This window comes from Eublepharis macularius, chromosome 10 (assembly GCF_028583425.1).
Source record: "Eublepharis macularius isolate TG4126 chromosome 10, MPM_Emac_v1.0, whole genome shotgun sequence".
Taxonomy (NCBI): Eukaryota; Metazoa; Chordata; class Lepidosauria; order Squamata; family Eublepharidae; genus Eublepharis; species Eublepharis macularius.
This window is the reverse complement of record NC_072799.1, coordinates 90,073,194-90,093,695: the sequence shown is the minus strand read 5'-3', so window position 1 is coordinate 90,093,695 and position 20,502 is coordinate 90,073,194. Positions and strand designations below refer to the sequence as shown.

At 47.6% G+C, this 20,502-nt stretch overlaps 1 protein-coding gene across 1 annotated transcript in view; it reads right to left on the bottom strand.

Annotated features, from left to right (window-relative positions):
• Positions 1 to 20,502, bottom strand: part of TEC (tec protein tyrosine kinase) — an 81,290-nt gene that overhangs the window by 22,051 nt on the left and 38,737 nt on the right. The window contains exons 3-6 of the mRNA XM_054989987.1: positions 11,089 to 11,190; positions 9,043 to 9,124; positions 1,960 to 2,088; positions 1,253 to 1,293 (exon numbers count right to left, since the gene is read on the bottom strand). Coding sequence (XP_054845962.1) covers positions 1,253 to 1,293; positions 1,960 to 2,088; positions 9,043 to 9,124; positions 11,089 to 11,190 — 354 coding nt within the window. The remainder of the gene's footprint in view (positions 1 to 1,252; positions 1,294 to 1,959; positions 2,089 to 9,042; positions 9,125 to 11,088; positions 11,191 to 20,502) is intronic.

Below are 20,502 nucleotides of genomic sequence, written 5' to 3'. Positions count from 1 at the left end.
CAAAATTATTATGATAAATATTGTTTCTTAAAATGTTCAAAAATATATTTAACTGAGATTGTTTATTAGAGATTCTGAGGCTGTTATGTTCATGGAAATCGTCATGATTATACAAATGAATGATACAAATGGTCACATACTTGGGAAAAATGATTATGAGATACTTTTCAAAAGAAGAGCCCAGGAGCACCTTTAACGATGCATCTGACGAAGAGAGCTGTGGTTCTCGAAAGCTTATGCTACAAAAAAGTTGGTTAGTCTTAAAGTTGCTGCTGGACTCTTTACTATTTTGCGACTACAGACTAACACGGCTAACTCCTCTGGATCTATTTTCAAAAGAACTCACCATGCCATCTTAAACAGAGATACACTCTTCTAAACCAACTGGCTTCAATGGACTTAGAAGGGTGTAACTGTACTTCCAATGGCATTGTCAGTTACCTTCATAATTGAATGTGGGTATGAATGTGGCCTACCTACTTCTCAAACAAAGAAAGACTTCAGTCATGGTCTCAGCTTAGCTCTTCATAAGTACTCAAGAGACTGCACACTTTCAGTCCAAGCGGTCACACTTCAGTGAGGCCATTAAACTACAGATTATCAATGGTACAAATTGCAAAGGGTTTTTTTTTGATATGTTAGTTCTTTGGCACAATGCCCTTCCATTAATAGACTAGAAACTCTGGATTAGATCCAGACTAAACCGGCAATTTCCACCAATTCCCTCTTTCTGCTGCAGACTCCCCTTGCGTAGTTTCATAGGGCCCCCTGTCCTCACGAGCAGCGTTTTGTGGAGACCAGAGAGCTGCAGTGGATGCAGGGAAGTAGGACCAGTCCCTTCTGCCACTGGAAAATCTAGTCTGGACCCAGTCCTCCTGCCTCCACCTCATAATATGTGGTTCTGCTCTATAGTCAGTGAGACTGAGAAAGCCGACAGGGCTGGATGTAAAGCAAGCCACCATCCCAGTAGCCCACAAAAAGAAATGGTGCTCCTGCTACCTCTTAAAATTGGGGGCTGGACTTTTAATGGGTAACAACTATGGATCTATTTTATTACATAATTAATTGTTATGAGACCTACAATTATGTGGTAAGTAGTGGCAGCACTAGTGGTAAGTGGGAACTTTTCTTTAAATGGACTGGATTTAGATCACCACAACCTACATTTTATTAGAAAAGGAGTCTGGTCTTTTAAAAATACGGAAGGCAATATTATCAGCAGGAAAGCATCTGTTCAGATTTCTCTCCATACCTTATTTTTATCTGGTACTGGTACAGGCAAGGTCCTTATGCCTAAAACAGACAGCGGAAAAGAGGAAGTTAAATTTACAGATTATTGTGGAAAGTTTATAGACATAAAGATAAAATTTTTGAAAGATCATAATAAGACAGGTATTATATACAACAGGGGTGGGCAATTGTTTTGGCTCGGGTGCCACTTTGTGGGAGCGGAGGTTAGTGGAGGGCTGCACCTTTTAAAATGATTGCATTCATTAGTTAACTTTGCATTTCAGAAAAGGTATAAATTGCATCATAAAAGTCAATAAATATAAATTAAATAAAATAATGGTAGTTTTGTTCAATTTATTTATTGTGTGAGGGAGAAAAGCTGCAGAGCGTTGCTCTTTCGGTGCCAGGCACCCGGTAGGTGACTGCCTTGGCGGGCCGCATGTGGCTCTGTAGCGGGCCGCATGTGGCCCGCGGGCCGCAATTTGCCCACCCCTGATATACAGCCATAATATTGATGATTGCTTAGTCACAAGCTCATACTTATCCTCCCCCCCACATCTTCTCATATTATTTGTTTATTTTATTCGATTTATACCCTCCCCTCCCCACAAATGGGCTCAATATCCACAAAACACAGAATAGACAGTGACTAAGCCCCGAGAAGGAGGTATGTCAATAGATGCATGGATGAAAACTATTCTGAGCAGTATAGGAAATATGATTATTTACCATTTTCAAAGAGGTTGTATTTTTCACAGCCAGGTGCTAATTTTTCTGTTTGTCGGCAACACTGGTAGATTCCATCAGTCCAGAATTTAGGATGATATTTAACCACTATATTATTATTGTTCTTTATTTCTACAAAAAAAAAGTAAACATCTTTAAAGTACTAGCATTTTAAAGAATGACAATAATTTCATTATAATTTCAACAAACTGTTAACATTTTAGCCCAAAGGAACCATGTTTTCCATTCATCAAAGATTAACCACATCTTAACTGCTGCATAGACAGACTTTATTCTCCAATTATTTAACAGTCATATGGTTAACACCAAAATATATGTTCACTTGGTTTTGGATTTTTCTCCAAATGCTGTCTTAGTTTGGGAAGGAGAAAGAGTGAAATATACTTTTGTTGTTGTTTTGCTGCTCTCATGATACAAAACTGATTAGATGGGGCAGGCTGTTAACAGTCCCCAAACTTAATACTTAGCAATATCTATACTAGAAGCTTTTTTATCTGTCCTGTCATTTCTGCCATAGAATCTTGGAAATTGTAATTTGACAATATTCTGAGATTTGTCAGTAGGGAATTATTTAGCACTTAAGAGAACTGGGTTACTCTTTTGAGCTTTCTAAGCAACTGGAATACACCTCTGCTATGTTTTGACAAATAGAGCTCTTGTTCAGAGGAGTTAGCCATGTTAGTCTGTAGTAGCAAAGTCAAAAAGAGTCCAGTAGCACCTTTAAGACTAACCAATTTTATTGTAGCATAAGCTTTCGAGAATCACGTTCTCTTCGTCAGATGCATCTGACGAAGAGAACGTGATTCTTGAAAGCTAGAGCTCTTGTTGAAGAGCTCGGGGGATATGCTCCTTGTATTATTTACCTCTACCAACTCCAAAGCTTCAGCTTGCTTGCTTAAGCTGCTAATAGTTCCCAAATGTCAGATTTTATCTTCCAAAGCAAGACTAAAGGCATTGCCACTGGGGGAATTATTGGGTAGGTTTGAAGGGATTCTATTCTCTGAGCAGCTATGTGATTGTAAATTTGGAAATTGAGATACTATTAGGCATTTTTTTATTATTGATTGTAACAAGTACAGTTCCACTCGAGATAAGTGGCTCATGGATTACATTCAGAAATGGACCCCTGCTTCAGAGACAGAGATTGTAGTTAAGCTGTTAGCTGATGTTAGCTCATGTGACTTGCAGTAGTAAAATTTTTGTCTGTGGCATTTAAATAACAATATTTTATAATGTAAATATTGTACTTGTATTTATATACCTCATTTCCTTTTTCCTTATTCTGTATGCTTTTGATTAATTGGTATATAAGCGTTAATAATAAATGAATGAACGGGAAGAAAACAAGGTTGCACTTACCTGTAACTGTTGTTCGTAGTGTGGTCTTTCGTGCAGGCACACTTGGGAACTGTACATGCGCAGGCTAATCGCTGATGTTCTACAGCTCCTAAAAGTGTGAGATGCTCACCCATTCTTTTTGCATGCTTTTCTGCCCAAGTGCACCTATAAGAGGGCAGGTGAGTGGCTCCCTCCCTCAGTTTTAAGGGCCAGTGCTAAAAAGGAAGAAGAGCTCACAGTGGGGTCTGACGGAGGGATGTGTGCCTGCACAGAAGACCACTCAATGAACAACAATGAAACAATCCATTTCGTCATTGTGGCCTCTGTGCAGCCCCACTGGAAGACGAGCAAGCTGACTTACCTGGAGGAGGAAGTGAAGCTCTTCAGTTGAAAAGACTCTTCAGGACTGCTCTGTCTACTGCTGCATCTCGTCCGGAGTCAACATCAATGGCATAATGTTTGACGAAGGCTGAAGGAGTTGACCAAGTGGATGCTTTACAGATATCAGCTTACCCTATCTGAAGGCAGAAGAAACAAACTGGGCTCATGTGGAATGTGCCCAAAGGTGAAGTGGGCACAGCTGGTTAGATGGAGCTAGTCGGTCTTGATGAGCCACTTTGGAAATGGTTTGAGGAGTTTCTGAGTTTTCTTGGATTCAATGAAGGCCACAAAGAAGTTAGGGTCCTCGTGGAATAAAACTGTTCTATTTAATTAAAAAAGATAAGCCATATTTGACGTCGAGCACGTGGACCAGTCTTTCTTTATTGTCCTGTGGTGTTGGGAAGAACACTGACAGTATAATGTCCTGGTTGAGGTGGAAAGCAGAAACTACCTTAGGAAGGAAAGGGAGTCTAGATGGGAGGGCAACTTTATTAGGGAAGATTTTAAGAAATGGCAGCTCGGATGTAAGGGCTTGCAATTCACTCACCGTCCTAGCGGATGTGATGGCTACTAGAAAAGCTGCTTTAGAGGAGAAAAAAATGCAAAGGGCACATAGCTAAAGGTTCGAAGGGTTTATCCATGACAGCAGAGAGGACCAGGAAGAGGCTCCACTGGGGAGGTGGCATGGAGGCCGAAGGGTAAAAATTGGCCAAATCCTTAAGGAGAGGTTTACCTTCAGACTGGGTGAAAAAAGACTGTAATAGGCAGAAATGGCTTCCAAATGAATTTTTAAAGACAAGTTAGCAAGCCCTTCATCCTTCAAGTGAACGAAATAATGGAATCGTTTGGATGGGGAGGAAAAATTTCAGATCAGAGGAGATTTAAGCCAGGCTGTGAGCACAGGGGGGTTCAGGTCGTGATGCAGGATGGCCCCTTGATGGAGAGCATTCAGAACCAGAGGCAGCGAACATGTCCTGCTGCTGGCCATGAGAGAGAGAGTGGCAAACCACGTCTGCCTAGGCTCACAGGGTGCTATTAGGCTTGCTGATGACTGGTCCTGCTGATAGAGGGGGTGAGAAGAGGGAGAGAAAGAAAAGTATAGAAAAGACCATGTCCATTTCCACACGTCTTTAAAGGGACAGCCCACTCACCGAACGCTGGTGGCTTTTCTCCTTCACTCCACATGTCTCTGATTTCAAAGCGGTAGCAGGCTGTTTGGCTTCTGTTTTTTGAATGCCTTTTATGAGAATGCAATTTCCCTCATTTTCCGAAAGACAGGGAGAGGGAACAGGAAGATTCAACAAGGGTGGCATATTTAAACTCTACACAGTAACCCTGACTGATGAGAGACGGAACCCATAATTCTTGAGTAATGAGCTCCCAGGCTTGGAAGGAGAGACAAAGGTTGCCTGAGAGAGGGAGGCCTGGCACACCGTCAAAAATTCTGCTAATTAGGCCTCGGCTGGCCCTTAAGAGAGCAGGTGACATCTTTAGGTTTGCCTCTGAAATATCTCCTGTGAGACTGAGAGGAAGCCGAGGAGATGGCAAAGAATTCCTAGAGCAGGAATGAGGTTGCCAGGAGCCACACCCAGGATATCTGGTATAACTGGAATAGCGATAAGAAGGAACCCTGTGTCTAAGAGGGTTAGGGTAAAGTGGTGTTATACCTAAAGAGTGAGCTGTCACCTTGTCACCTTTAATTTTCTTAAGGGCCTCATCAGTAGTGGAGGCGAAGAGGCCAGAACCTTCAAAAGGGAAGTCCTCTACCCTCATTCTATGGTGAAGCCCAAGAGCTGTGGTTCTTCTGAGTCAGAAATGCCACCTAATAACTACGGCAGAAGCTATAACCCTTGGAGTACAATCCACAACATGCCTGGCTGTATTGGCTGCTCAGAAAGCTTCAAAACTCCCTTTGCAAAATCTTAGCTAGCCTTTTCTTCTTCTCCTCAGGAATAAGATCTAGATAGGTGCCTGATAACAAGCCATAACGGCCTCACAGTTACCAATACTTTATTTATATTGTTAAAAGCCACATGGGCTACAAGAAATGCACTCAGTACAGGGTTGCAAAAAACATTGCCATACAAAAGGTAACATTACAATCAAAATCTTAAAAGATGCCAACTAATCTTAGATTCATTTATCTTACTAGACTCCAGAATTAAAGAAAATAAAGGCAGAAGAAACTTCTTCCTAGCTTCAACTCTGAATGGACAATCAAATACAATATGTGCTACAGTCTCTATTCTTCCTGCAGAGCATGAGCAATTTCTTTCAGAGTAGGAAATCTTCGTGTAATGGCCAGTTTACGCTGCTGATGGTAAAGCACCCATCAGGTCTATCATAAAGGCTCACTGTAGCTTGGGGACCCCATCAATGTATATAAACATTTTGGTATATTGTGCTGAAAAGATAGTCCCAGCGTAATAGGAGAACCAACTCATTGGGCATGGAAACATGTACTATTATAATCCAGTATTAAAATATGATCCTTTATTCTTTTGTAATGCTCATTTGCAGATGAACTGGCAATCACATCCATCGACAAATTCAAAACAGACAATTTGAAGTCCATAAGCTTTTCCCACGATGAGAGTTACCAATACAGAAGGCCAAAGCTGAGGAAGCATACATCTTGCAACCCAGTAAGTCAGGCTTCCTACCTTCCTTAGCAAAGGGTGTTAAATGACAGAACTCTTTGGGCAGCCTTTACTCTGGAGGGCTTCAGAGCTGGGAGGAAGGTGAGTGAACAGAAAACCCAAACCTTCTTGTTTCTTTGATATAGCAGCCGTTAAAGCAGACCTGGCCCAAACATCCTTGGTTATATCAAGCATGCCTTGCCTGATAGGAAATGCAACAGGTCCCACTGTCTCCAAAACACCAGATCCAAAGATGTTGGAGCAGAGCAGTTGACCTCTATCTTTAGTGATGTTGCCATTCTCACCATCTGAATGGTGTACATGCGGAGGTCCTTGCTTGGAGAGACAGAGCAGACTCCTCGGTGACTTCCTTAGGTGGAGATGGTTCGGATGCCAGAGCATCAGACTGGTGGTTGGTTCTAGAGGCGGGTTCTGGATGGTGATGGCCTCGGACACAGAAAGTGGAACTATGGAGGGTTTGTCTATGTCTTGGTTCCGAGCAAGAAGATATATAAGGATCTTCGCCTGATAAGAGTAATGAGGAGGAGGATAGCGGTTTGGAGACCCTTCATATGAGTAAGTGTAACAGCAATGGTAAGGAGTGTCAGGCTATGGATGACAGGATATGGTAGACTGGTCCCTGTACCACTGCAACAAGAAGTCCAAACTCTTGGTTAAATAGTTTTATTCAGAAATCAAATCGTTTCCATATATATATGTCCATAGGATTACTCAGAAGCAAGGTAAGCATCTAAGCAGTAAGAGCAAAAAATTGACAGGAATGGGAAGTTGTGGGAAAACCCTTTCTTTTAACACATACGGTTGCTCCTTCCCCTTCCCGACAATAAACATGATTCTAGCAGGCACTTTGTGTGAGAACATCTCACATATTTGTACTATGTACTATTTGTACTATGAAGTTGAGTAACTGGAAAGCAAGACATAGCAATGAACAGGAGCAGGTAGTATGCAAGGTCATGAGGACTGAAAGCTTCTAGAGTTTGTTAGATAAACACCTGCAATCATTCTGTGAAAGAATTAAACAGAAGAAACATTTATGGCACTGGCAATAGGACATCAAGGTACAGCATGAACCAGCATTAGCACTGGCATGGATGAGGCTCAGACATGACAAGGAGAAGCAAACAGTGAATACTGGAACTGATGATAGTGCCTTTGAGGGTATGACTGCTCTATCTGGTTATTAGGATTGGCCAACACTGTAGACTCCTTCTGAGCAGTGGGGAAATAGCCACAGACGTCTCTATAACCCCAGGGATCTCACCTTCAGACAGTGAAGTTGGTGAGGCAGATCTTCATCTTGGAGTTGAGGAGGGCATTCTAGGAACCATGGGTGGATCCAAAAGGCCCCTTGGAACCAAAATCAAGACAGGTGATTTTCTTTTTCTTTTCTGCTGAAGTGGGCTTCTCAAGATTCTTTGCTTTGCTGTTCATTTTCTTTGCTTTCATTTTCACCTTCTTTGCAAGCTGTTCTGATGGAGCTGCACCATCTTTAGAACCAGCAATGGAGCCATACGATGGACCGAAGCAGTCTGGTCATGGCGCTGTGGTTCCTTGCTGCTGGTTCCTGGTTCCGACGGTGTGGCACCCTTGAGGACTGTCTCCAAAAGGACAGCCTTAAGCCAGGACACCCTTTCATGGCATGTTTTCATTGTGAAATGCTTGCACGCAGTGCACCTCATGGTGTCATGTGCCTCGCCCAAGCAAAATAAGCGTTTCTCACGGCCATCCAATGGGGCCATCTTCATTCCGCAGTGGGAACACTTCTTGAAAAGCACCTTCAGCATCATAGATCCAAAGACCTCAGTTTGCATTCAGAAAGACTGGAACTGAAGAGGAGAGTTGGAGAGGTCCTTCACCAGCAGTGGCAAAAGAAGAACTGAGAGAGAGAGAGCCACTTGCACTCCCTTTGATAGGTGCACTTGGGGGGGGGGAAGTGCACAAAAAGGACAAGTGAGCGAATCTCACACTTTTAGAAGCTGCAGAAGGTCAGCATCTGTCCTGCGCACACACAGTTCCCATGTGAGACTGCAGAGATGCCACAACGACGAACTTCATGTTTCCCTCACAATGCATATGCAGGGGATGGGAGGCCATTTTCAGAGGACAAACAACAAGATGGAAGGGGATGCTTGACCACTCCTGCCATTGCAAATACATCAATCAAATATTTTAATTCCCGCCCCCCCCCTCAGTTCAGGCTCTGATATCAGAAAAAACACAACTGTGATTTAAAAAAAAACCCAGGAAGAACAGAACTTGCAGATGAGAGTCAACAGGAGCAGAAACAATTAATCAAAGCCTACAGATGCCACCCATTTATTAGTGTTAACCAGCAGATAAGTAATTATACCAATAAGCACAAATTTTCTAATGGCGAATTCTGCTGACAGGTTCCCCTAAGGAGAAGGAGTAACTGTGGAACCTTCTAACATCCGGGGCATGGCTTGTCATGGGCCCTTTCTCACTCAGCTGCACACTTATTAAAAAGTCTTCAACCTACTTTTAGCCTGAGAACAGTATACCATTTGAAAATGGTGCCATTCTTGCCTTTATGAATACATAGGCTGAGGACTTTTAAGCATTTATATGTGGGAAAGCTCTTAGTTGGCCCTTTGCATTTAGATCCATTCTCCATCGCCATTCACATTTTTCTCATATAAGCTTCATGTGTAGCTCCCATTACCTTCTTTCAAATGCCGTACCCACAGGTCCCTGCTGTATGGAGTGGGAGCAAAAATATAAAGTGTGCTATTATCGTACACAACCTAGAAAGAAGGAAAGGCAAGACAAAGGTTATTATGGCAACAACTACTGCACCAACATTTAGGTAGTTTTTAGGGGTGTGCAATCCAATTCCAGGATTCCAAAGGAAAGCCGGATTTTTGCTGATCTGGCTACATCTAGCTTTCCCAAATCAAATCAGAGAATCCCAGATCCAACCCAGGAACTCAAATCCACACCACCAGATAAATCCGGGTTAATCCAGGAAATGGAGCTTCAGCCTCTTGGCTGGCTGTTTCCCTGGTATCATCTCTCTCTCTCTCTCTCTCTGTGTTTTTTTCCAAAAGGCAAGGGGGAAGGAGGAGGAGGGAGGCAGGGAGGGAGTGGCCAGTCTCTGCAGCAGCTCCCCTGACAGCCTGGCTTCTGTGAGTGATGCTGGTTCAATTGGGCTAAATTGCAACAGTGTCCCTGTCCCGATACAGACTCACACTGGCAGCATGCGAGGGAAAACTCCCAAGTTGTCCGAGCAGGGCAGCACCCAGTTCCACGGTTCAGGCACCAACTGGGCACACTCACGGCTTCAGGTCCAAAGGGGGATTCCAAAAACACATCCACAGGAACAGGCCAAGGTCAGGGACAAGAGAATCAATTCCAAACACGGCAGCAAGGTCAGTAGTGAGCGGACTCGTTGCTTCCACGCAGCCACTCCCTCTTCGGCTGCTTTTAAGCCTCACAGTGCTCAGCACCTGCCAGCTATCTCAGTCCTGCTCCTGCGAGCACTCATCATCACTAATGATGCTGGGCCGGTGCTGTGCTGCTAGCCTGGCACTGCGCCTTCTGACTTGGAGGGCTCTTCTAGCCCTCCTCTGGCAGCGCTCCCGAGGCTCTGGTGATGAAGGGGGAGAGCTGGCCTGCACCTGGCTTTCTGTTGCCTGCCCAGGGCTGGGAAGCTGAGGAACCGATGTGCTGGGACCTGGCTGTGGATCAGTATCTGAGCCTTCAGAGCCTGCCTCCTCCTGCAGTGCCTCTGCCACTGGCTGTGGATCTGGGTCAGGTTCACCAGCTGCCTCTTCCTCAGAGGAGTCCTCTGAGTCTCTCTGCTCCACTGGGCCAGGTTGGTCCATGACAGTCCCTTGCTTCAGTATGGTTTGGCTGAAATCCGCTCTTTTGACATGATTCTCTGGTTTGATGTTGATCCTCTTGTTCCACTTTGGTTCTGGGGAGAATTTATTCCCTTGCTTCAGTTTGGTTTGGGTGGAATTCTCTGTTTTGACATAATTCTCTGGTTTGAGGTTGGTCTTGCTTCGCCTGGTTCTCAAGGGGATTCCAGTCTCTTGCTTCAGTTTGGTTTTGTTGGGCTTTCTCTGGGTTGAGCTTGCATTTGGGAATGTGCCTCTGGCCAACAGCAGCCTTGCCCCTGTGCATTTCTGCCTGGGAGCCAGCTTAGAAACTTTCCTGCCATAGGAAACAACGGACAGTGGTTGGGCAGCTTGCTCAGCGGAGGGGGGGGGGGTCTTTCCTTTGGCTGTGTTGGGCTTTATGTTTGTTGCACTTGCATTTGGGATGTGCCTTGACCATGGCAGCCTTACCCCAATACGCTTCTGCAGCAGGAGATTGGTTTGACTTTTTCTCACAGGAAACAATGGACAACAGCTGGAAGCATCTTGTACAGGGGCCTATAAAATTAGACCCTGGGGTCCAACCTTCCTGAACGTTGGGGGAAGGGGTCTAATAAAGGACAGTCAGGAGTAGGTTCCCTGCAAATTTGGTGGAGTTTGCTTAAAAATGAGCCCCAGCCCTCCAGATAGTCCTCTCTCTCTCTCTCTCTCTCTCTCTCTCTCTCTCTCACACACACACACACACAGAGGTTGATGCATACCCCTAGCAGTTTCCACAGAGGGAGGGGGAAAGCCACCTCTGCTGTATAACTAACTGAGAGAGTAGTAGAGGCAGGCAGGATGAGGCCTCTGTACAGAGCTGACTGATTTCTTAAACTAAGCAAACTTACCTGAAATGGATATTTATTTTGACAGGGAATAACACCATCATTCTTCACAATTTCTACACATTTAATTTTGAAAATATCAACTGATCCTTTTCGGTACTTTTTCTGTAAAGTAAAATAAAAAAAAATGTGGTATCAGGACGAATAAAAAGAATAAATGCAATGAATTTCAGCACCAGAGCAGAGATATAATCAAGTTCAATCCATTAACTATGCCAGGAGAGGGCGCAGTTGTGCCAGGCGTACTGCTGAGCCATGTGGAAATATTGAGTGGTGCCAGTCCCAAAGGTCTTCGAGGGATCAGAAACAGCAGCAGAGGCGGCAACCGATGGAGCAGAACCCCAGTGGTGGAGGAGAAACTTAGATGAAGGGCACAGGAAAACCACATAGAGCTTTGGTTGTTGTGGGTTTTCCGGGCTGTATTGCCGTGGTCTTGGCATTGTAGTTCCTGACGTTTCGCCAGCAGCTGTGGCTGGCATCTTCAGAGGTGTAGCACCAAAAGACAGAGATCTCTCAGTGTTACTGTGACACTGAGAGATCTTTTGGTGCTACACCTCTGAAGATGCCAGCCACAACTGCTGGCGAAACGTCAGGAACTACAGTGCCAAGACCACGGCAATACAGCCCGGAAAACCCACAACAACCATCGTTCTCCGGCCGTGAAAGCCTTCGACAATACACATAGAGCTTCATTTCTCATTTGGGCCACTGTCTTGTTGCAATTTTCACCCACGGCAGTGCTCTTGCAAGTTCCTCCTGCCAATTAAAACTAATAATGTAGGAAAGACTCAGATATGAATCGTATTTGAAGACCAGCACAGGTTTGCCAAGAAGATATCCGAATAGCCATGTTTGACTCCGAAGCAGTTATGCATTCGACACCTTTCCTATATGCCACAGTTCTACCTACAAATGCTGATTTTTCTAGAATTCAAATCCTAGATGGAATGCAGTCCCCACAAAATGCAAACATTCACATAGATGCTGCCTAAAATCATAACCCATGTTAGTGCAAGGAAGTTGGAGAGCAACACTGAGAAAGAAAGAAAAAATCTGCAGGCGCACACGTGCCCCAGCTTCGGCATAACCACAAACAATGCCCTGTATAGACTCTGTCCACATGATCAGTTTTCCATGCAATAAGTGTGCACTTGTTTTCCGCTCACCACGTACAGTCTGCGCATCTTCCTGAAAGTACAGATGTTTCATTTTCTGTCTTCCCCAAAATAAAATATTTTATACCTGGGAAAATGTGATGTGAACCCTTGAAATTCTGTGGCAGGAGTTCACTTCTGCACTGTACAGCTCCTGTGTGGGAGCATACATTGATCCTTTTTAAAAAGCAATGCAACTATCCCCTTACGTACTCCAGTATTATCATGGAAAAGTCACAATACTGCTAGGGAGTACAAATGTTCTTGTGGCATGGGTGATGGAAAAAAGTTTAGCGGATGTTACTTAGCAGCACTCTAGAATGCAAAAAAAATTAGAATGCCGTGTAGTGTAAGTTCATGCTTTACTGGCCAGCATCAGGAAGAATGTCAGGATGTCTGAATCTAGATAAAGCTAAAAATATGCCTGAGAAACAGTCTACACTTCTGAAAATTTAAACAGTGCTGTTCTGAAGGTAAACACACAGTAGCCTCCTCGTCATCAGAAAACATCTCGTGGCATTTTAGCATTACAATAGATTTTTGACCTAGTGGATTCTGCTTCAAAGGAAATGCTGCACTTTTTCCCCTTGTAAAGTGCTAATATAAATATGCATCCGTCCCACTGATACACTGACCATCTTAATCAGGGCTTTTTTTCAGGGGGAACGCGGGGGAATGGAGTTCCGGAACCTCTTGAAAATGGTCACATGGCTGGTGGCCCCGCCCCCTGATCTCCAGACAGAAAGGAGTCAGGGGCGGGGCCACCAGCCATGTGACCATTTTCTCTGAGGACAACCCACTGAGTTCCACCACCTCTTTTCCCAGAAAAAAGCCCTGCTCTTAATAAATAAGTTTGGGTGAAGGATGGAGGTATTTCTACATGTTCTATACAATTTCAGTTTGCTGCAGAGAATTATAAACAACACAAGGAAGGCTCCCCTGACTGTAGCAATGCGAAAATCCAAAAAAGAACGATCAGGAGTAAATGACCCTCTATGAAAATGTTAATAAATATTTACTTGTAAAATGACTATGTATGTGCTCATGCAAAGTGCCAAGAAAATAAAAATACAATATCAATTCATAGAAAATTCATAGAAAAATAGACCTATATACAAAACTGTAAAGCATCCATACAATAATAAATAACCATGAAAACACGTAACAAGTACTTGTCCACCCGACTGGCAGCATATAAATCTTCACAAACGCTGTCTCTTTATATCTCTCAAGATCAAGCTGAGGAATGAAGCTCCACTGAAGACATGCAAAAGCAGGTGAGACAGATTATACATGCGGATAAAGTTCATACATCTGTATTCTTCTCATGCAGAAACAAAGCGTGGAACTAGAGATGAAGACAGTCCAAGCCCATCAGTGCCCTGCCCAAACTGGGGCCGGTTTGCTTTTCAATTTTCGTCCCAGGTTCAGTTGATGCCGTTCCTCAGAGATGAGTTTGAGTTTGTAATTACATAAATGAGGTGTAGTTTGGTTCCTTGCCCCAGTCTTGGGACTGTCTTCATCTCCCGCACTCTTAAGCACCACTACACCAAACTGGCCCTCTAGTAGAAATTGTGTAAAGTGTTTACACGTTATGAAGGCCTTGTGTTTGTTGGGTGATGATATGAAGAATTTGCATCAGAGGGTCAATGGAAGTTTCTGTGCTTTTCTGACTCACACCTGCTTTTTTCTCCTTGCAATCTGGGCATGTGGGTAGAATTGGTGGCTGCCTTCTTGTGTATGTGTTTGATCCTCCTTGAAGCATCCCATGGAGCTGTGAAACTTATGTGCAGCCACATGACATATGATTTTGCAAATGAAGCCAACAGCAGCTCCACGGGATGCTTTAAGGGGGAAGACACAGCACAGAGGAGCAGTCTGCCACCACTTCTGCCTGTGCGCCCTGGTTAGTTTGGTGTGGTGGCTAAAAACGGCAGGACTCTTATCTGGAAAACCAGGTTTGATTCCCCACTCCTCCACTTGAAGCCAGCTGGGTGACCTTGGGTCAGTCACAGTTTCTAGGAGCTCTCTCAACCCCACCCTCCTCACAGAGTGATTATTGTGAGGATAATAACAACACGCTTTGTGAGTGAGAGTTAAGTTGTCCTGAAGGGCAGTATATAAATAGGTGGTGGTGGTGCAAGAGTCTGGAAGGCTCAAAACTCCCATTGAAAATCTCATTCAAAGTCCTTGTGTCATTACCAGGGCTTTTTTCCAGCAGGAACGTGGTGGAACAGAGTTCCGGAACCTCTTTAAAATGGTCACATGACTGGTGGCCCCGCCCCGATCTCCAGACAGAGGGGAGTTGAGATTGCCCTCCCCGCCACATGGCGCGGAGGGCAATCTCAACTCCCCTCTGTCTGGAGATCAGGGGGCGGGGCCACCAGCCATGTGACCATTTTCTCCGAGGGCAACCCACTGAGTTCCCAGAAAAAAAGCCCTGGTCCCAGAAAAAAAGCCCTGGTCATTACCCAACAAATATGAGGACTCTGTAATGAGTAGAGGGTCAAATTATATATTCATTTGAGTTTGGGCAGAGGCAGAGATGATGGTTGACATAAGTAACTTGGGCTGCAGTTGCTCTCTTTGGGAACCTGATGCAAGATTAGGAGTTGTGATGTCTGGTTTAGGATTCTGTTTGCTCACAACGTGTTCTCTTGTGTATTTCTAAAATAAACAAGTATTACAAAGACAATGTAAGGCTCTAGTGCTCTGTCATCCAAAGGAAAAGACACCCTATAGGGCCTCCCTAGTAATTAAGCACTCAAGGAAAAGGAATGTGTAACAATCACACGGTTTTACAGAAGCACTGCTGAACCTGGAGGAAGTGATTCAACACAACCCTCAGCTGGTATTGTTATTTCAAGGCTTCTTTGCTGTTTTGAAAATATTAGGGGATGCCAATGAATACATATCGGCTGCTTTGTGCCAGTATTGGAGATACAAAGCAGTTATAAATCTGGTTTAATGATGTTGCCATGTTTACAATGCAGTTCTGTCACCAAAACAAAGAAACGTCATGAAACAATTGAATCCATTCCGTGAAGTTTATTGACCAAATTTCTATTAACTGTTGGGTCAGAATTTACTGAAGCAGCCTTGTATATGTCTCTAAGAAGGCAAACAAGCTACTGTGGTTGTGGTTGATGAAAAACATTTCACGATAAAGTTAGTAGCAGACAGCAAGTTGAGCCCGCTGTGGTTACGGCCTGTCAAGTCATTAGAGAAATGTATGTCTTGTTTGTAATGGGGATACAGCCACAATCCTACAGTGTTTTTACAAAGCATACAGACTTTCCTGAATTCTGGCAAGGTGCTTCTGGAGACTGCAGGAGGTGGGGAGGGTAACTTAAAATGTGTGAGACCCATGTTAAGATGACTGCAGCTTGTACCTGGACAGTATTTCGTTTCCAGCCTATTAGGATACCAGTTACATTAATCCTTGCAAATAAGCCCACAAAAACACATATTAGCCAACATGTTCCCCCTTCCACATGTGGATTTAAACATTAAAGAGCCAGTTCGGTGTAGTGGTTAAGAGCAGTGGGACTCTAAACTGGAGAACCGTGTTTGATTCCCCCTCCTTCACTTGAAGCCAACTGGGTGACCTTGGGTCAGTCACCATTTTCTCAGAGCTCTCTCAGCCCCACCCACCTCACAGGGTGATTGTTGTGAGGATAATAACACACTTTCTTTTTTTTTTATAAATTTTTTTTTGGATTAGACACATATAATATTTATTACAAACACATTCCCTTAAATTTTCAATTCCAATTCTAACCCCCTCCCTTTCCCTCCCTTTGGTTGACTTCCAACAGTTTTCCAACCCCTTATCTATCCTCCCTCTACTCATTTCAAACTTATTCTACTTATTATAATATACTTTCAAACTCTTCTAAGCCTTATCTTCTTCAATACTAATAATAATAATCATTTTAATGACCTGTACTCTATCTTACTTTTTCTAATTACTTCAAAATGGGACAAACAAACAATTTGTCCCGCCTTATACCTAACTTCAAATACTTCTATAAACATTGCATACATTTATTATAAATCAATCAATTTGACTTATACTCTATATATTACTCTTTGTTTTCTTTTGTCCGGGGTCAGCAGCCCAGCCCCCGGACTTGCTGGCAGACAGCGGCAGGGGGCAGCCGGGAGACAGCAGTTCAGCTGCTCTGTCTGGCAAACAGAGCCAGACCCTGCCTACTCCAGGGGGAAGGGGCAAAAGGCCAAAGCCTCAGAAGGCTGGAGGGAGCAGGGAGAAGCCAGCTAGTCCCACCCACCATGGGGGAGAAAGGGGGCTAAGCAGGCTAGAGGAAAAGGGCCAAGGCAAGGGGAACAGGGACACAGCAACAGCCCAGACAGAGCCCTTACCTTCCAAGGAGGAGAAGCAGCCACCACAGCCCAGAGCCACACCCTGGCTAGAGGACAGCAGCCTGGCTCAGGAGGTGCTAGGAGCCAAGCCCCTCCAGGTGGAGCTGCCACAGGCATTCTGGGGGAGGAGATGGGTAGCCCCTCCCAGCATCAATGAACAGGCAGCACAGAAGCTGGCCAGGGCAGCTCCTCGCGAGCAAGGCCAGACAGGCTCAGCAGCACAAAAGCTGGCCAGGGCAGCTCCTCGCGAGCAAGGCCAGGCAGGCTCAGCAGCACAGAAGCCGGCTGGGGCAGCTCCTCGTGAGGAAGGCCGAGGAGACCTCAGCTGGGGATGGCTCGCATTCAACCCCACCCTGCCAGCAAGGCAAGGAAGCCAAGAAGGGATTAGTGGTAGGAGGGAAACACCTGAGGGAAGGCACAGCTGGGCCAAGTCAGGAGAGGGAACAAGCCTAGAAGGAGGGCAGGGCGGGGAAAGGAAGCCCTATATAAGGTGGCTAGGAAGAGCTCTGAGGTGGTGGGTGTGAGTGAGGAGTGATGATGTGGAGTGAGAGCAGTAGGATGCAAGGATGGTGGCTTGGAGGAGAGTTCTGGAAGGAGGAGATGAAGGAGGATGCAGAGGGTAAGCAGGCCAGGTTGAGCAGGCCAGCGAGCGGACTGAGAGGGAGTCTGGGTGAGGTATACCGCCCCTCCTTCCACAGAGCAGGGTCCTGCAGAGTCCCTGGCCCCCCTGTGACGTCAGGAGCAGACTGCCCAGTGCCACGCCCAGTGGCAGCCGCAGTAAGCCCTGACAAGTTGGTGGCCCGTACGGGGAAGGTCGTTCCAACGCAGGCGCCAGGCGAGGGGATGCATCCCAATGCCACTGCAGAGCTCAGACCATGGCTAGAGGCACACCTGGACGAGGTGTGGAGGAAGCTGGAGGCAACCTTCCAAGCAGCTCAGGTGAAGTTAGCACAGGCGGTGGAACACCAGATACAAGCCTGCACCCCCACAGCCACTTCACCAGTGGTATGCGCATTCGCGTGGGAAATTAACCCACCAGCCGGCAAGGCGGTGCAGGGGCTGTGCGCCACCGTGAGAATAGGACGGCAGACCCTACAAGCCCTATTGGACTCAGGGAGCGCAGTATCAGCAATTCGTTCCCAACTTATCCCAGCTGACACCCCAGTGCATCGCTGGGTCCCGGTGACAGACGTGATGGGCCGCACCCAGCCATACCCTATGGTCTGGATCACAGTGGAATACCTGGGAGCGCTCCGCCGCCTGGAAGTGGCCAAGGTAGCCCACTTACCGCTCCCTATGCTGCTGGGGAGAGATGCCCCGGGGTTCTCCAGGCTACTTAGGGAGGCAGCCGAGGGACTGGCAAACCCACAGGTTGCCCCAGCGCTGCAAGTGGAGGAGGCCCCCGACCCGGATGAGGGTCCCTCTACCAGACCAGGAGCAGGCCCGCAGGCCAAGGAACCAGCGGGACCCCTGGCTGACCGCCCCTTCTGCAGGGCCCAAGGGGCAGATGAGTCCTTACAGCGCTTGCGGGAGACAGCAGCTCGTGAAGAGGACCGAGTGCAGGATGAGCGGAGGTCCCAACGGCTTCCCCGCATTGAGAAGCAAGGAGGGGTGTGGGTCCGCCTAGCCCGTGCCCCAAACGGCCAGGGAGAGATCCGCCAGCTACTGGTGCCGGCAGCTTACCGGGCAGAAGTCCTCCGCACGGCCCATGAACACGCTTGGGCCGGGCATCTGGGGCACCACAAGACCCTGAAGAAGATCCTCGAGCAGTTCTTCTGGCCCTCTGTGAACGCGGACGTGAAGGCCCACTGCCGCTCGTGCCCCACCTGTCAGCGGGTGGCAGCCCGGCGCCCACCAAAGGCCCCCCACTCCCCGCTGCCCGTCATGGAGACGCCCTTCCAGCGCATCGCGATGGACTTTATCGGCCCACTGCCACGCACGCCCCGGGGCCACCGCTTTGCCCTGGTGATTGTGGACTATGCTACACGATTCCCTGAGGTCATCCCGCTTAAGACGATGCAGACCCCGGGGATGATACGAGCCCTGTCCAAGCTTTTTGCCATGGTGGGACTGCCTGATGAAATCTTGACAGACCGGGGGGGGGGCCGTTCCGGGCCAAAGCCATGCGTCAACTCTGCCAGAATTTGGGGATCCGGCAGGTGTTCACCTCGGCATATCACCCTCAGACTGACGGTTTGGCAGAGCGTCTGAACCAGACCGTCAAGGAAGCCTTGAGGAAGATGACACGGGACAAGCCTCGACAGTGGGACCTATACATCGACCCCCTCATGTTCGCCCTTAGGGAGACCCCGCAGGCGTCCACTGGCTTTAGCCCCTTTGAACTGCTGTACGGGCGCAAGCCGCGGGGGATGCTCTCTCGGCTGGCGGAACAGTGGGGTCCCCGCACCAGCAGCCCTGCTCCCCCCATACCGGAGTACATGAGCCAGCTCCGTGGGCGGGTGCAGCAGTCCCAGGCTGAGGCCAACCGCCAGCTGACCCACGCCCAGACAAAGCAGAAGGCGGCCTATGACCGGGGCGCAAGGATGAGGACCTTCCAAGTCGGAGAGAAGGTCCTGGTACACCACTCGGTGTTCCCACGGGAGGAGGGGGACCCATGGAGGGGCCCTTACCAAATTCGGAGGGTGCTGGGCCCCACCACCTATGAGCTGCAGTGCGGGCCAGGCCGACGCCGACGGAGAACCCTGCACGTGAACCTGCTCAAGCGGTGGCATGAGCGGCCAGAGGATGGGTGCGCCTTGGCCGAAGACCCCTTAGACCTCCCAGACAGCGAGCTGCCATGGACCGCTGACGCCCCGGAGTTCGAGGAGCCGAAGGTGGATCCACAGCTCAACCCTGCACAGAAGGCCCAGCTACAGGCCCTGTGGAAGCAAGCGCCCGGGGTCTTTTCAAGACGCCCCGGGGTCACGAACCTGGTGCACCATGCCATCCCCACCCAGCCGGGGCAATCTGCACGGGCAACCTGGCGACCCATCCCCCGGAAGCAGTGGGAGGCGGTGGATCGGGAGACGGAGGAAATGCTGCGCCTGGGGGTGATTGAACCGTCCCGAAGTGAATGGCGCAGCCCCATCGTGTTGGTGCCAAAGCCAGACGGGTCGACTCGCTTCTGCATCGACTACCGGGAACTGAACAAAGTGGCCAAGTTCGACGCATACCCCATGCCGCGGGCGGACGTCCTAGTGGGGCAACTGGGGCCGGCCCGGTACTTGTCCGCCCTCGACCTGACGAAAGGGTACTGGCAGGTACCAGTGCGCCTGGAGGACCGGGAGAAGACGGCCTTCGCCACCCCCCGGGGCCTCTTCCAGTTCCGCCGCATGCCCTTTGGCCTCCACGGGGCAGCGGCTACCTTCCAGCGGCTGGTGGATCAAGTCCTGGGGGACTGTCGGGACTTTGCAATGGCTTACATTGATGACATCGTCATCTTCCGACTGGCCCTCCCACCTACAGCACCTGGAGAAAGTCCTCACCGCACTCCAGAAGGCAGGGCTGAAGGCCAACCCCAAGAAGAGCCACTTGGGATTCCAGGAGCTCAAGTACCTGGGATTTGTCATCGGAGGTGGACAGATCCGACCCCCGCCTGAAAAGGTGGCCTCCATAGGGGATGTGCCCCAACCACAGACCAAGCGTCAGCTCAGGAGGTTTCTGGGGCTTCTTGGCTACTACGGGCGCTTCATCCCCCATTTTGCGACCCGCTCAGCCCCCCTGACGGACTGTCTGAAGAAGGGCAGCCCTAGTCGCCTCAGCTGGACGCCGGAGCGGGAGGCTGCCTTCCAGGACTTACGCACTGCACTATCGGACACCACCAAGCTCTGGAATCCGGACTTTGAGAAACCCTTCGTACTGGCAACTGATGCATCGGCCT